This window comes from Prionailurus viverrinus, chromosome B4 (assembly GCF_022837055.1).
Source record: "Prionailurus viverrinus isolate Anna chromosome B4, UM_Priviv_1.0, whole genome shotgun sequence".
Lineage (NCBI taxonomy): Eukaryota > Metazoa > Chordata > Mammalia > Carnivora > Felidae > Prionailurus > Prionailurus viverrinus.
In genome coordinates this window covers 130,931,726-130,949,061 of record NC_062567.1, presented here as the reverse complement: position 1 = coordinate 130,949,061, position 17,336 = coordinate 130,931,726, and the positions used below count along the sequence as shown (strand labels likewise).

The window sequence follows — 17,336 nt, the reverse complement described above, 5'->3', positions numbered from 1 at the left end:
GCTAGAGTAATTGTTCTAAAGCACAGCTTCGATTAGATCACTGCTGTAGGGGAAGCTTCCAACAGTTTCCTAGCGCACAATAATAAAGCTAAACTCTTTGGCCTGGAGTTTGATCAAGATGCTACACAACCTGGGCCCAAATGACTTTTCTAATCTTATCTTCCACTGGTTTCTATGTAGATGTCGACATTCCACACTACTTGACATTACACAACTCGTGCCTTCTCATCCTGGCACCATTCCACACTGGCACCTACTGGTTTTTCCTCCCGAATGCACATACTGAAATTTACCCATCTTTCTGGGCCTAGTTCAAGTGCCGTTTCTTCTAGGAGTTTTTTTTGTTTGTTTTTAAGTTCATCATCTGAAAATGCCCTTCCCTGTCTAGAGCCACTTTGCTCAGTGCTGTGGAGCTGTGGTCACATCTTCCTTCCCCACATTAGCACAGAGACTTCCGCAAGAGCTCCCCCTCTTAGGCAGAGACCCTATCTTGCTCACGTTTGAATTCCACATAGTGGCCAGGGCATCACTGCTCAGTAAGCACCTGATGAATGATGAACGCCCACGCAGCTAGATGCTGGGGCAGGCAAGCAGGAATCAGTTTGTATGCCTAAGGAACTTAATCTGATAAGTTAGTCTGGCTCAGCACATATTTTGGAGGAATTTATCATATTTGGGGGGAGAGGGGAGAAATGACATGTTTTTAACCCAGTAATTTCTTCTGAACTTGTTTTAGTTACTTTAACCAAGAAGTCTTAAATCAATATAAAGTTGAAAAAATCTTACATAGAGCCATATAAAAGTAGGGAAGCAGAGAATCTCAAACTCTTCAGATTTACTGGCCTCCTTGGTTTTAAGAATGCAAACAAGAGAATCTGACTCACACTGGACCCAGACCCATGTCTGCGTCCAGGTCTGGCTAGATTTGGCTGCAGAAACACTTGACATGACCACTCCTCACATACTTCCTTTCGCAAATGCTTATGAGGGGCCATGAAGCTTTTCCTTGCCTGCTTTGGGCCTGGCCTGAGGGGCCACCACAGAAAAGCCTGTATGAAGCATCTGTCACCATGAGGTTTGTCTCCATTTTTACTCTGCACATGAGACAGTAATAGAATTTTCTAGGCATTTCTGTGTTCAAACTCAGAACTATTAACTAGAAGCATGTTACAGTTAACAATAACCAATTTACTGTTCTTGCCAAGGCTTGATGATGTTCAAGCCTTTCTAGTACAACCTCAAAAAATTTTTTTAAGAGCTAAGTAGACATCTGTTAATAAGCTTTAAAAAAAGCGGGAGGTGAAGTTTGGAGGTTCTTTGCTATCAGGTGACTTAGTATTCATCTATTAAAAACTCTCAAAACTTCTAGTAGAGCCCTTCAGCTAAAGATCCCTTATATCTACATATAGTTTTTAATAGAGCTCAAAATCCTCTAAAGAAACAATGATTTTAAAAAATCTAATAAAAAATGATAGAATGATATTGTTTGGTATCCCCTCCCCACCCCCAAGATCTTATACTGTAATCGAAGAGACGGTTCTCTCTCTGCCCCGCAGCGTTCTGCGAACATAAACAGGGGCAGCCAGGATTCAGAACAAGCCTCTGCACTAGCCCCACCTCCAATCATACCCTGGGCACACACTTGTGGTGACAGCTGGAACCATGGAGGCTCGAGTTTATCATGCGCTTGTCAGGAAAGGAAAAAAGGCCCCAAATGGGGATGACGTATGGCGGCCACATTAGCCTCTCCTGCCAACAGCACACACTGGACACTAAAACCCAGTTTCAGAAGAGAAGTGCTGGGACACATCTCGTGCAGAGAGCCTCTCCTGTCTTGGGAGTGACCCCAAAAGCCTTTTGGGGACTCTATATCAGGCAGTACAAAAGAAGTGCTCGCTCTCTTTAAAGCTGCCAGGAAATCACTTCCCGACCCCGACTCCTTACCTGGTGCAGTCCCACCGTCACTCTGCAGCAGCGTTCCTGTCACTTGTGCGTTGTTGGAGTTTGCTCCGGGTGCCGTGGGGGGAGGAGGCCCTGCCCCGCCCCCGAGGAGCATGCAGGATGGTGGAGGGGGCTGCCCACGTTTTAGTAACACTTTGTGGTCCTGCTGGCAACGGAATCGCGGCGGCACCTCCCGAGGCATGTAGCGGGCGGCGCTTGGCGGTTGTCCGTTCGGCACTGCCACCCTTTTGGCATTGTTGCCACCATTGACTGGTGGCGATGGAGAGCTGCCAATTGGGCTGGCGGCCGTTGGTTGGCTTAAACTTGGTTTCGTCACTTCGGGCACTGAAAGAGAGAGAGTGGGGAACGGTCTTTGAAGTCCAATACATTTTTATGAAGATTGTTTTTCGGAAAGCTTACACGAGACCAATTCCAGTAATGGATCTTCCATCCTACTGTGGGTGGACATGGTCTTTCTAAACTCCCCTGCATCTTCAGTTTACTGGAGATCAGGCAGAGGTGGGGAGTGCGGGTGACAAGGACTCAAAGACAGCAACACCCCAGAACTCTAGTCCATTAACTAAGGGGGAGGGGGAAGCGGTCACCAGTCACTTCCCTAAATCCCTGGAGGGTTCCCTAGCAGGTCGAAGGGTACATATGGGCCCCAGGCCAAGTCCTCAGTAAAGGTTCAAGGCTCTCAGCCCAAATGCCCTTTATCCACATTCTTAAAGATTTACCTCTGAGAAACCTTTCCTGAAGTCCCTGGACTAAGTAGGCTAAGCACCTTCATTTGTGCTCTTGGAACACACTGTCCGTCTTTCTTTACCACGAATTCACCATATTATATTGAAACTCGCATTTACAAGCTCCTTGCTCTCACCAGGGTAAGGACCCATCTTTCATCTTATTTTTTAGGTCCTGGCACCGAGTAGACCGAGACAGGAAACCTCAGCCCTGGAGAATCACAAAATCAATTTGGTTTGGGTTTCTACAGCTACCTAAACGCAACCACTCTTGCTTGGTACTTTGCGAATTCTGTGCAAATAGAAATGTTATAAGGTTTGGTTTTGTGGGGTTTTTTTTTGCTTTTGTCAAAAAAAAAAAAAAAAAGCCTTAAGGGTACCTTGTATATTTACTCCAACTCTTATCTAAAACAAAAATGTCACAATGTAGGCATGTTTCCTATTTACTTTAAAGAATTTAATGTTTTACCTTACTTTTAAAAAGGGCAAATAGGAAGTATGGGAATGTGCAGGATGACCGTATGAAGATACAATCTGCAGGACACTCTGCAGAAGTTGAGGGCTTTGCCCTCAGCCCTCCATAGAATGTTCGTCTGGATCTTGATGTCCCTTGCTTCATCCTACCAAAAGACTGTCACCCTTTCCAAGAAAATCTGCCTGGCAAACAGAGGCTGGCAATATTACAGAAACAATCGTTGAGCCTGACAGTTCGGATGATTCTGAGATCAAGTTCCCTGACATCCAGAGTAATGTTTAGGCCAACTCCAGGGCGGTACTGCCCTGACCACTGCAATGGTGCTGGGCCAGCATGTTGCTCATTGAACTGGCTCCTTTATGAAGAGAGAGGCATCATCAGAAATCAGGGTACCCAATCTACCTCCACTGGATGTTGGGGAGTACTGGGTGTAACCAAGAAAGAAGAGTAAGAGCCTGAAGTAACTTCAAGGCAACCCCTGGTCTCATTTTAGCCAATCATGAGGCAATATCAGGCCTTCCAGTAAGGAAGGGAGGTCAGAGGATCCACAACCTGATGAGCAGAATAAACCTATTTCTTAAGAAAATAAATTGGTCACTATATGATATTATCAATATAGTAGGTTCTGTATGACCTTACAGCAGCTGATGGGTAAAAATAACTGATAAATGAGTGCAGATGAGTTATCCAATGATTCATTTTCTCTCTGTGCTTGCAAGATTGCATAGCAGATGGCATTCCCAGTCCCCTTTCCTCTTATTATGAGAAGAAATGAGACGTCGGCAAAGGCTGCGAGGGATCTTCCCAAATGGTTTTTTAGGATAGAAGGAGCTATGCTTCCACGAGGCCGCCCTTCCATAAAAGCACTAGAATCTCCACTCTACATTAACCATGTCTGTTACACACCTGGACTCATTCCCTGAAACAGAGCAAGACATAGTAAGGGCAGTCAACAGCATGGAGGTCTGAACACCCAGTTTGACTAACGTTACAACATTCACAGCATAGTCAAAGAAACTTGGGTAACATGTATTGTGCAAGATTCCCTGCAAAAGTGCCTCAGAGCATTTTCCCACCATATCAGGGATAGAAGGGATCATAAATAATAAACCCTTTTTAAAAAATAAAATCAGACTACCTCTCAACCACTTTCCTTCCAATATCGTGCTAGTCTAGGAGACTAGTCATTCAAAACTCCAGGACCCAGTCAGAAAATTTCTGAGTTATATGTTAGGAGAAAACTGTGTTTCAGAACTGTTTTTTACATATTTTTTGAGAGTGTGAGCAGGGGAGGGGCAGAGGATCTGAGGAGGGTAGTGAGCCCGATGGGGGCTTGAACTCACCAACCACAAGATCATGATCTGAGCCAAAGTCGGGTGCTCAATGGACTGAGCCACCCACGTGCCCCAGAACTTGAATGAATTCTTACTCAATTGCTTTCTTACACCTTTCTGTGATTTCAAGAATTTGAAGCATTTAAAGGCCAATCAGAACTCTAGACTGGAGAGCAATGCAGCTATTAGGTAGGAGGCCCAATCCAACCTGCTTTCCAAAGTCCAAACTTAGGACCTCCCTGAGTTAGTGTGTGCATTACAGCATGCTCCAGGATGTCAGATGCTAACAGAGGAGATGGAAATTATAAGGGAGTGGGAATTACTTTTCAGTCCCTCTTGTTTTTCTTCAGAACCTGATTTGTAGGCTGTAGTGCAAATTGGTTTAAAGATAAGCTGCTCAAAATAAGGGCATAATTTCTTATCTCCCAGAGAGAAGGTCAGTGGCTTAAACATGATCTCTGTAGCAAAGGGAAACAAAGACATTGTGAAAAATGCTGGGTATCTTATTTTCTAATTTCCATTCAATGACTTCCAAGAACCATTTATTTGCTCTTATGACTGAATCTTTTTCCCTTTCCCTGTCGCCGTTATTCTCATCTTGCAGTCTGAACTTCTAAATTGCCTCTATTTCTGAAAAAACTTCAATAAAATGCTACTCTTTCAGATAAAGGCATTAAGAAAAATCTGAAACAAGCAGGACCAATAAGAACTACTATCTTTAAATATCTTGATAGTACAAACACTAAAAAAAACCCTTCTAGGGGCGCCTGGGTGGCGCAGTCGGTTAAGCGTCCGGCTTCAGCCAGGTCACGATCTCACGGTCCGTGAGTTCAAGCCCCGCGTCAGGCTCTGGGCTGATGGCTCAGAGCCTGGAGACTGTTTCCAATTCTGTGTCTCCCTCTCTCTCTGCCCCTCCCCCGTTCATGCTCTGTCTCTCTCTGTCCCAAAAATAAATAAACGTTGAAAAAAAAAAAATTAAAAAAAAATTAAAAAAAAAAACAAAAAAACAAAAAAAACAACCCTTCTAGGAATTTTTTTTTCTAGTGATGAGAACTTTTTTGTTCTAGAAAGAGAGAGAGAGAGAACGCGTGCATGCACACACACGCGTGAGCAGGGGAGAGGGGCGGGGGGGGATGGGGAGTGGAGAGAATCTCAAGCAGGCTCCATGCTGAAGCATGGAGCCCTGGGCAGGGCTGATCCCACGACCCTGGGATCGTGACCTGAGCTGAAATCAAAAGTCGAACACTCAACCAACAGAGCCACCCAGGCACCCCTAGAAATGTTTTATTAAAGGTAGCAGTTAAAACACATACAAGCCCTAGAAAAGACATTATTTTCAACTGCAAATTTCTTGGTCAATAATCATTAGTTACAATGCAACACAACAAGAATCTCAGACTGAGGACACACAGACAGTGGCTGCTGTGCACTGAGGAGTTCTCAGTCATCTCTGAGCTCTGCCTCCATTTCTTTACCTTGTACTCACTCCTCAGACTCCATGCACATTGGCTTTTGCCCTGAACATCTCCCTGGGAACTCTTCTCATTCAACAACTAGTGATCTTCATTGTCAGTCTAATGGACACTTGTTGGACCTTCTCTTGACTTTTCTGCAACTTCGGACACTATTGGCCATATCCTCCCTCTGCTTTTGTGAGAGCTGCTGAGACCCACTCCAGCCAGCTCTTCAGCTCCTCCTTTCTCTCTTCCTTTGTGGGTTCTTACACTCTTGGTCAGGGCTCAGAAGACTTTTTCTGTAACGGGCCAGACAGTAAATATTTTAGGTTTTGATGGCCATACAGTCTTGGTTGTGACGACTCTACTGTGAGTATAGGCAAAAGCAGCCACAGACCATGCGCAAACGACAGAGTGTGGCTCTGCTCCATACAACTGTACTAATCACACTAAAGTATAAATTTCATACCACTCTCACTGTCACAAAATATCATTCTTTTATAATTTTCCTAACCACTGAAAAAACGTAAAAAATATTCCTAGCTTATGGGCAATACAAAAACAGGAGGAGAGTCAGATCTGTTTGGAGGGTGGTAGCTGGCCACCTCCTAATCAGAGTTGTAAGATGGCACCTGAATTTGGTTATGAGTTGTATCTTTTATTTTTTTTAAGGTTTATTTATTTTTGAGAGAGAGAGACAGAGTGCAAGCAGGGGAGGGGCAAAGAAAGGGAGACACAGAATCTGAAGCAGACTCCAGGCTCCAAGCTGTCAGCAGAGCGTCTGACGCGGGGCTCGAACACCCAAACTGTGAGATCATGACCCGAGCGAAAGTTGGATGCTCAACCGACTGTGCCACCCAGGCGCCCCTAGTTGTGTCTTTTTAAAAAATCTGAACATGAAGGTGGGGCCTACACTCTTCCCACATTTAAGTTACTTGAGTACAAATTCCCCCACGCTCAGACTTTATCATGTATGCCCAAGCGTTTCCCAAATCACTACCTCCAACTCAGATCGCTCTTTCACCCTTTTTCTCCTTACTCTCAAACTTGTTCCCCAGCTCTCCCCATTATCTCCTAGTTCAAGAAACAGAGTCATCACCCAACCAGCTCCTCGAGTCAGAAACCTAAAAGTCGTCATTATCTGATCATCATTACACTGCACTGAACCAAAACATCTCTCCAATGCCTTCCTTCCTCCTCTCTATCACCACTGCTCCTAACCAGGTTCAAGCCCTCATTACCTCTCATCTGGACTATTCTGTGGCCATCTATCTGAACCACACGCCTTATACCTCACATTCGTTCACTTTCAAGTGGCAGCCAGAAGCATCTCTGAACAAATGGCGCCCACCTTAGTGTTAAAGAATACAGAGGTGTTTCTGCAAGGTGTGAGGGATACTGCGAGTACTTTCGTTTGTAAATTATTTACTTGGAAGGAAAAACCCACCTCAGATCTTAATAAATTAGAGTAGACTCAAGGTTATCCCAACCACCACCAGCCACTCCTAAATATGCCTTCTGGGGTAGACTCAGAAGACAGAGTCGTGGCCAATGTACCAGGTATGCCGATGGGAAGGTGCTGCCCCTCGGCTGTGCCCCAGTGGGGTAAAGGTCATGGAATTGCTGCTGTGGATGATAATACCTAAAAATCTCAACTTATATCGGGCTGGAGGCTTTTCCCTGTTGCTTTGACTCTCACCATCAGTACTTTCGGTAGCAGAATAAGTGTCACTGAACAAAACATCCGACAGATATTTACCAAGAGACTGCTAAGCGTCAGGCACCAGAGCCCTTCAAAGCTTTGAAGACCACTCCCTGAGCTTCCTCAGGTAGGAACACTTCCCCTGGGGGGAGACATTCCTACATGTTTAACCCTTGCAAATATGACACAGGTTCAAATTTATTGACCCAAACCGCACAGGCTCCACAGAAGTCGATCTCTTTCTTTCCACGGTGTGGTGTCCATTACAGAACTGCAGATCCCTTCCTAGATGCTGTACTCCTACTAATGCCACTTAAGGTCAGCTTAATTCTTATAAATCAGTCATTTCATACTGATAACTGCACCATTAAGCCAACCATGACCCTAACAGTTTTTTCACGAGGCAAAATTGCTGTGTCTAGACCCCTCCAGTGTACAGCCTACCCTAATCTTACCTTCATCCCTGTTATACCTGGTCTGTTACATCAACACCACAGCCTCTTGAGATCCTTTTTTAACTTTTTAATTTTTTAAATTATTTTTTAAACGTTTACTTATTTTGAGGCAGGGAATGTGTGCGTGCGCACACACAAGTGGGGGAGGAGCAGAGAGAGAGAGAATCCCAAGCAGGCTCTGTGCTGTCAGTGCAGAGCCCAATGCGGGGCTCGATCTCATGAACCGTGAGATCATGACCTGAGCCAAAATCAAGAGTCAGACGCTTAACTGACTGAGCCACCCAGGCGCCCTGACTCTTGCAATTCGAACTCCAACATCCAACAAAGCCTCTACCTTAAGTGCTGTGTACTGTTTGCAGGCCAGTAGGTCCACATGTCTTCACAGAACCTCCACTGGAAATCCCGCCCTATTCTCCAGAATTCTGTGTTTTTGTTTTGTTTTTTTAAATACTGGAAGGTAAAGACAGAACGTATAAGGAATCCACTTTTTCTCTGAAATACAGACAAATCTGATCTCAGTCCTCTGTACAAACAGAGGCTTGGCACCAACACAGCCGTTTTTCTTACAGGGTCTACTGGGGAAAGAGGGGCAGATGCAGAGTTATGGGGAGACTGCCTGAGGAAGGTGTCATCTTTGGGAAGAGGAAAAGGACCCAGAAACATCAGCTGAGGGAAGTGAAGAAGGGGATTTAGAGTGCAGACAGGCTCTTGGAACAAACATAAAGATGTGGTTGAAGTGGGGTAAAAAATCAGAAAGGTCAGGCCCAGTGCTAGGCCGTGTCTTCATACAACCTCCACTTGAAATCCTGTCCTAGTCTCTCCAAAATCTGCATTTTCCCTCTCCTTCTACTTACGGTCTAATATACTCCAGAGATCATTTTTATTTTTACTCTGTTTTCTCCGTGGTTCTACTAATTACATTCCTTAGGAGACCTGAAACAGGTGCTCATCTTTCTTTAGGATTATTTTACTTTAATTTTTTCATGGGGGTGTGGGTGGGGGTGGGGTGGGAAGAGTATGGAAACTGTGAGGCTGTATTCGATTTTATGGTAGGTATGAGAAAGATCCTAATTGGAAAGAAAATTCAGTAGTAAGTAGAAAAGAAAGTTTGATTTTTAAGATTTTGGTAGAGTTCCGGAAGAGGAATGCGTTTCTGAGAATAGACCTAGAGAAAAAAAAATCTGAGAAAGAATGCCTTAATGGATTTTCGATTTTCCAACAGAAACACCACGTACCATACAGGGCAACTTGCTTCCACAGCTTAGCTGGGACGTGGCTTCATGAACATTAAGAGTTGCGGCCAGGCCCAGGAACCAAACCACCATGTTCCAACAACCACAGAGCCTGGAATTTCCAGGAAAATGCTAATTTTCTCATCTGTTGTCCCCATAAATCATCAAAAAGGCCTATTAATATAAACACTATGTGCCCAAATCCTTTCCTAGACAGTATGTTGGTTTAGAAAATATGGACACTATACCACTATCAAGAACTCTATTTTTATGGTAAAGTATAACTTGGATTTCAAACAAGTAATTTATAAACACACTTCCAAATAAAGCCCACTTCTGGGTTGGTACTGCCTGAAAATACAAGGGAAGAACGCTGTTCTAAGTAATTAAGATAATCGTAACTAATAATGTTTATCGGTTTATTTTCTAAATCACTACAAGGTCCTAGACTACATTCTCCCTGAAAGTGCCTTTTGGTTAGAAATACATTACAGTAATGTCTAGACATCTGAGAATTTGTTTCCCAGAACTAAGTTTCCTTACAAACTAGCACGGTCTTTATTAGTTCTCCATCACTGTGTGACAGGCTTTGGCCTGGTGGTCCAATAATAGAAAATAAAACAATGAAGAAACCAATCATTAGAAGGCCTCCCATCACATCTTGGCTGATCCATCATCCTGACCTTCCTCTGAGTTATCACAGTCCTATGTGATTCCCTTCATCTGGGGTAGTGGCTTTCAACCTGGGACATGTCCTGGGGGCACCTGTAGAGCTTCTCAAAATACATCTGCCAGGGCTGTGGCCTGAGACCATGAAGATCTGGGAGGAGGTCCATGCTTGTGTACTTTGACGAGTCTATGCAAAAGATTTTAATAAGTACCCTAGTTGAGAACCACACATTTAAGTGGGCAAGGATAGGAGCTAGAACATTGGTCTCAATTCTACCATCCTGAAAGGGAACCGACCAAAAGCGTGGCCAGCACCAGACAAGACTGCATAATCAAAATTAACATTAGAAAGAGAGATCTGAAAACACAGAGACCATTAGGTTGAGGATGACGTGAGGAACATCTATCTGCTTCTGTTTATAATACATCAATCACTATTTTGCAACAGAGTTAAAATGCATTATTAAAAAAAAAAAAGCATATTCCAGGCTCTAGCTCAGAAGACCATGTGACTATCCTAGACATAACACTCCCTTTTAGGCTCAATGCATGTCATGGATCAAGATGATTAAAAATCCTCTGCAATGTGCATCTGTAAATTAGGGGCTAGTGTCTTGCTTGAAAAGGTTCAGTTCAAAATCATGACCCATATACTTTCCAAACAAGGTATAAATCTTTTTTGCCTCCTAAAAAAATTAAGGCCAACCAGAAACACTACTACAAGTACTTTGAATTTATCATTACTGCTCTTCAGTGGCCGCAAACAACCAATTTAATTATTCTGCCCCCACTCTCACTAATTGAGTGGATTGGAGGCTGAGTTGGCAAGAATGTAAAATCTAAACACAGAAGGTTCCAACAACTTCAAAAGGAAAAAAAAACAAAAAACAATCTTACCTTTGGTTTTTTGTTCCGTGACCTGAAAAATAAACGAACAGACATAAGTGAATGAGATTTATTTTCTAGTTTGATATTATAAGACTACTTTAATTCTGATAACTCAAGTAACTCAAACTGTCAGACACACAGGCATAGTTCAAATCCAGAAAAAAAAAGACAAACAAAAAAACACACCAAGAGTCAGTTCGGGCATCCTTTTATAAAGACAACGGCCATATGTCCAGTTATAACTTACATGACCATAATTATGAAGGACACTAAAAATTAAAACCAGAAGCATTCCACTCTCATTAAATGATGAAGTATCTGTACCAGGAATGCTGTTTGTCATTTTGATGATCTGACTAGAAAGCAAATGGATGTAGCCTAGAAACGAAATTAGCCACAGAGACAAAAAGGTTACCCTAGGAGTATGGACTCAAACACTTGATCTCAAATCTAGAAAGCAAAAGTTCAAGGGCCCATCATCAGACGTACCAGAGGCCATGGCAGGAAGGCAGGATTTAAAACCAAGCCATGCCACTTCCTGGCTGTGTGATCTGTTTTCTATTTATCTGTTGAATGGAGATAATAATAGTATCTCCATACAAAGGGTTATTATAAGGATTAAACTGGATATCCTATGCCAATGCTCATAAATGTTTGTTATTTTTAATCAAAGTTCATGGAAAAAGTATGATATACAGCAATGGATGAAATATGTAAATTTTGGACAAATAAAGATTGCTTTGTTGAAAGTATTTCTTTACATAGTAACTAACACCTCTATGGAAGTGATTGACCTAAAAGATTGGATAGGCTGAATAGAAAAATGGGTTTTTAGAGAGTTTGGAAATGATGATTAGGAGCCACACAGAAAACTGCTTCTGCTAGTAAGAGAGGAAAATAAAGGAGGGCACCTAATTATACATGCCCTATAATATTAAAACAAAACCACAAAAGGTCATGCGTAAGAAAAACATCCAAAAGGAAATGCGCCAGAATTCTAATAGGGCTTATAATTACCACCACCACCATCATCGTGATTGAGATCATGCATGATTTTGACTCCCTTTTCCCAAATGTTAATCTTTTAATGGTTCTCTGACTTTGTAATAGAAAAGAAGATGTTTGATTATTTGTGGTTGGTAGGCATGCCAAGTTACTCCTCTGGGCGCTCATGAAAACTTGTCCATCTTTGGAGGGTACGTCCTGTAGCTAACCAGCCCACTTCATAGTGGATTGCATCACACCATTGCCAGACTGAGTTAAATGATCTGGTTGTATGACCTCCTGGAGCATTCCTTACATTCTTGCACTAAAAGCCAAGCTAATTCTACTGTAGTGAATTTGTGGTAGACAGCACCTTAAAATGTGTTTCCTTGTACTAATTATTACAGAGCTCAAGTCTACTGTGCAATTCTTCTAAAACTCCATTTAACCAAGAATGAACTGATTTGTCTCCACATACCAATTCCTTAATGCAGTTTAAATTTTATAACATTATAAATATTTCTTAGAATGCCATTTTGAAGATCAAGTTATGCAGGAAGTCAATGCTTTCCCCAGCTGTAAGTGACAAACCCAAATAATGTCAAATGTGTCTTACAATGTGGTTTCTGTTAAAAGAGCTGTCCTCCAGACGGTGAAAGGCTGGATGATCAAAGCATGTGTTCTGCCAACACTAAACAATGATTCTTTTGCAGCGTCAGCTTAATGAATGCGAATGGAATCCTTCCTTGACACCTTTCTCATGAATGAAAATCGAACACAGTTTACTCAGTGATGGCTCTAGAAAGAGCAAACTGCTCATGAGAAAAGCTCAAGTTTAATGTCTGTGTGGAAATAATTTAACTTAAAATAAAAGTCAATTCTTCAAGACAATTACATTGCCAGCACTCATTCTTGACCATTGATTTATTAAACAAATATTTTTTTGAGTCACTCTCATGTACCAGGCACTGACTGCCCTACTTCCTGGAAATACAAATAGGGAATAAAACCTTGCGACACTTAGAGTCAGTCAGTCAAACAGGGAAGCAGACAGGAAGAGATTATAAAGCACGAGGGTAAGCAGCGAGAAGGATGTGGAAGCACCACAAATGGTGCTGATTGAATAAATGAATGACCGTGTAATAGAACCTCTGGCACATTCTCTACAATTCTTTGCATCATAGCACATTTTATGCCTCCTAGTTGAGGCGCTGTCTCTACAATAAGGTTGGAAACCACGAAGACAATCACATGGTAAGCTTTGTACTCTTCCTTAAAACTGCTAAATCAGAACTTAACTCTGAAATTACACGATGGTTCAGTCTGATAAAACAATATCCAAGGCCACATGTTGGCCTGGATCTTGTGACAGCCAATCTAGAACATTTCTGAACAAAAATGATTGGGTTTTCATTGTTCACAACTAACCAATTGAAATTTTAGTTATGGTGATTTTCCTCTTTGCCACAACTTCTGAACCAGTTCTTAATGCAGATGTAAGTACAGAGGGAGATTGTCCAGCTGTATATTTTTAGGGGCACTTGGGTGGTTCAGTTGGTTAAACATCTGACTTCAGCTCAGGTCACGATCTAGCAGTCTGTGAGTTAGAGCCCTGCGTCGGGCTCTGTGTTGTGAGTGCAGAGACCACTACAGATCCTCTGTTACCCTCTCCTTCTGCCCCTCCCCTACTCTCTCCCTCTCCTAAAAATAAATAAACATTACATTTTTATTTTTTACTTTTTAATATTTATTTTTGAGAGAGATAAAGAGACAGAGACAGAGTGGAGAGGGGCAGAGGGAGAGAGAATCCCAAGCAGACTCTGTGCTGATCAGGACTTGAACTCACAAACCGTGAGATCATGACCTGAGCTGAAACCAATAGTCAGACGCTTAACCGACTGAGCCACCCAGGTGCCCCCAATCCCAATTTGCTCTTGCGTAAACCCACACCATCTTGTATTTCAAATCATTTTTCTACGAGTGGGATCCACAGCAAAAGTTTACAGATGCATATATTATAAATCACTCCCAGATACTGATATTTTCCAGTTGAGAAACACTGTTACCTAAGTGAAGAATGTAGACTGTCTAGTGCCTGAAATAATCCCTCCATTTGGTATCTTCTTGTTACCAGCCTTTGCTCAAGTTTACCAAGGTCCAGCCTATGAATCATACACCCATACAGACTGTAAAACCCAATTCTTATACTAACTTAGTTGACGAAATGTAAATGCCCTAGAGGAAAGAAAGCCTTTGCTGAGGTTCACTCTCTACCATTCTGGTAACACCCTATATAGCTGGTGGACCTGCTTATCGCAACCTCAAAATGTGAAATGGGGCTGTGTCCTTAAAGGGAAGTCAGTTTGAAAAAGGCCTCTGGGTTGTCCTCTGGCATCTTTATTCAGACTCTTCACTGACATTGTAGACAATTCTAACAAGCTCAGATTAGAAGCAACACATTAGAAGTAAGTACCCTGAGAGCATGAGGGTGAGATGGTGAGCACACCACTATGAATAGAAACAGAAGCACAATTAAAGACAAGACTCTAAAGAGTGCACACAGCAGTCTATTATAACACCAAACAATAACGAGTATTACTTATAATTAAGTCATGAAGAAAAGATAAAATTACATTCTGTATGTTTAATGTGGCAGGGTCACATGCAATTCAATTCAGAAAATATTTCCAGTATGATTTCTTTAGGCTGGGACTTATAAATGATCTAGTTCAAAAGTTCAGAAAACTGAATTATGGGAATATACGCTATAGCCCAGAATGCTGGGAAAACTTCTGGTGTCCCTTAAAGCCTACATTGGTTTGTGTCCAACTGTCTGCCTTGAGTCTGTTCTAAATCTAGAGTTCCCTCTGAACCCTGTACAGTTTCTACCTCCCTAAACTGAGCTTCAATAACCTGCCACTGTAGCAGGGACCCTCGAACCTGCCCCACAGCAATGTCCTGCTTCCCAAGTGTTCTGTGTAGTGGTAACAAGAACTGGAGGCAAATCACTTTACCTCCAAAAATGGCACAAAAGTCGCCTGGGTGGCTCAGTCGGTTGAGTGTCCGACTTCAACACAGGTCATGATCTTGTGGTCCGTGAGTTCGAGCCCTGCATCAGGCTCTGTGCTGACAGCTCAGAGCCTGGAGCCTGCTTCGGATTCTGTGTCTCCTCCTCTCTCTGCCCCTGCCCTGCTCACGCTCTGTCTCTGTCTCTCTCTTTCAATAATAAATAAACGTTAAAAAAAAAAAAAAAATGGCACAAAAGCAGGCCTGCCGAGCCAGAGCCCAAGTCAGGCAATGCTAAAGAATGCGGAGGTGGGGGAAATAAGATTAGACAAGGGCGGGGCCTGCAGGACAGACACTGAAGCAGAGGACAGCACCCTGGGTCAAGCATGTCAACTAAGACCTGTCAGTTGGCAGCAATGAGATGTAGGTCTTTTCCTTTTAGCCTCTCTCCTTCCCTAAGCAAGCTCCTCAAAGCCACACAATACCATCTCCCCCAAAGCTTTAAGCAGGCCCACTGGCCTGTAAGAGAGGTTTCTTTATGGAATTATCAGAAGGTGGTCTTGTACAGATGACCATACTGGAGAGGAACCAAAAGGAGAACATTGGGGTGAACTACAGAGACACTTAAAAAGCTAGTTTATAAGCTGACCTAAGAAAATGAAGATTAACTGTGATACGAGTAAGGACATTCGACAAGAATTTAAGTGGTGGGGACTCACTTGCCTTTCTTCATACTGTATACTGGTGTTCTCATTAAATCAGCTGCAGCATTATTGAGTATTCTGTGGTGACAAATGTACGTCTTTAACTCCCACTTTCTAATCGTAAAACTTCCAAGTGAACAAAGTAAACAGCATTATTAAGATGTCAGGTATCCCACCCAAGGCAGTTACTTATTCTAGATGCTTGGTGGATGTAAAGACAGACTTAAGTCATTAAACTCACCTTCTGAGTGGCTTCTTTTTTCTTTTTATCCTCTTTCTTCCTTTTCTTGTCTTCCATTAACTGTTCTTCCCTTTCTTGCTCCTTCTCTCTGTTAAAGTAATGTCACACCAGAAGGTTAACATTTATGTTCACAGTCTATTTGTGTAGCAAATTCAATGCTTGTAGACGGTATGCAAAACATGCCATCTCTGTGACTGAGCAGAACACGGTATTTTACTTAAACTAAGAGGATGCATCAAACTCACCACATTCAGTTATCCCCATATTTTGGTTTGTTATCTTTTCTGCAAAGTAGGGCTTCAAGTTTGGTTTCAAAGAAGCCCATTAAAGCGAGCTTTACAATATCCTCCTAAAAGAACACACACACACACACACACACACACACACACACACACACACACACACGTATTTCCACTCAGCAAAAAACCGGATTTGAATGTGGTAACATCCAGTTGGTTCTGGAGATATTCCTGGATTCCACAGATTTATAGAACTCTTAGTACTTGGTCTTAAAAGCACAAGTAGAAAACACATAAAATACAGCAATAATAATGTCAAAGAAAAAGGAATATATTTTATGAAAGGCAAAAATTCTTCACAAATAATACAGAATATATAAATTCACTTATGGTACACAAGTATCTATCACAATTTAGGTATTCTCCCCTGACATCATCAGAACGGTGACTATAAAATTCTGTATTTTTCTTCTACATTATTAATATTGTATGTTTTACATGTTCTCTACTTGTGTTTTTAAGGCAGGTACCGTGTGTCCTATAAATCCATGTATTCCTCACCAAGTGACTTCACAGTTGCATCTTGCTGAACACCTGAATTGAGACAACCAGGTTTTGGTGCCCTCAATTAGAACAAAAATCATACGTAATACTAAAGATTCTAGTTAAAGAAATGTGCTGGAATGTTAAGAAATTAATATAATGTAAATGCCTCACATCTGAAAAGTACGTTCAGAAAGTAATACTTATTCTCTTATGGAACATTCTAATATATATTTGAATATAATGCATATGGTAAGCTGCCAACTTTCACTCTCTATGTATCAAATAGGAAGAATGCATTGCAAAACTACTGCTGTTACTTCAGAGCTCAAGGCAGGAAATCCTGATGCCACGCGTCCTGAATTTCAGAGCTCGAAGGAGACTCAGAGCTCTAGTTCCCGGTGCCCCCAAATACTGAACAGATACTTGTGATTTTAGGTGACCCAACACAACAAACTCATCGTTTGCAGACGTGGCAAAAATCACAGGGACAGTTCTGGAAGGAATCACTTTTGGGGAATGTAACCACTCAGCCTGTACAAAGGAACTGAGGACCAACAATGAAGTTGGCTCTCGTCAACAGATAAGTAATGCTTTATTTATAGAAAACAAGAACTAAACAACAACGACAACAAAATAGGTGTTTTACCCATGTATCGAGCTTTCTGTGGTTCTGTTCACATTGACAAACATTGGCCTTTCTCCTTCTGTGCCTCTGGCATAAAT

General features: G+C 42.2%; 1 protein-coding gene across 8 annotated transcripts in view; it reads right to left on the bottom strand.

The window, feature by feature from the left end:
• TNRC6B (trinucleotide repeat containing adaptor 6B) overlaps positions 1-17,336 on the bottom strand; it is a 253,543-nt gene that overhangs the window by 60,708 nt on the left and 175,499 nt on the right. For all 8 annotated transcript variants that reach the window (XM_047864960.1, XM_047864966.1, XM_047864968.1 and 5 more), the window contains 3 exons: positions 15,829-15,916; positions 10,903-10,924; positions 1,945-2,286 (listed from right to left, as the gene is read on the bottom strand). In XM_047864960.1, the coding sequence (XP_047720916.1) occupies positions 1,945-2,286; positions 10,903-10,924; positions 15,829-15,916 (452 nt within the window). The remainder of the gene's footprint in view (positions 1-1,944; positions 2,287-10,902; positions 10,925-15,828; positions 15,917-17,336) is intronic.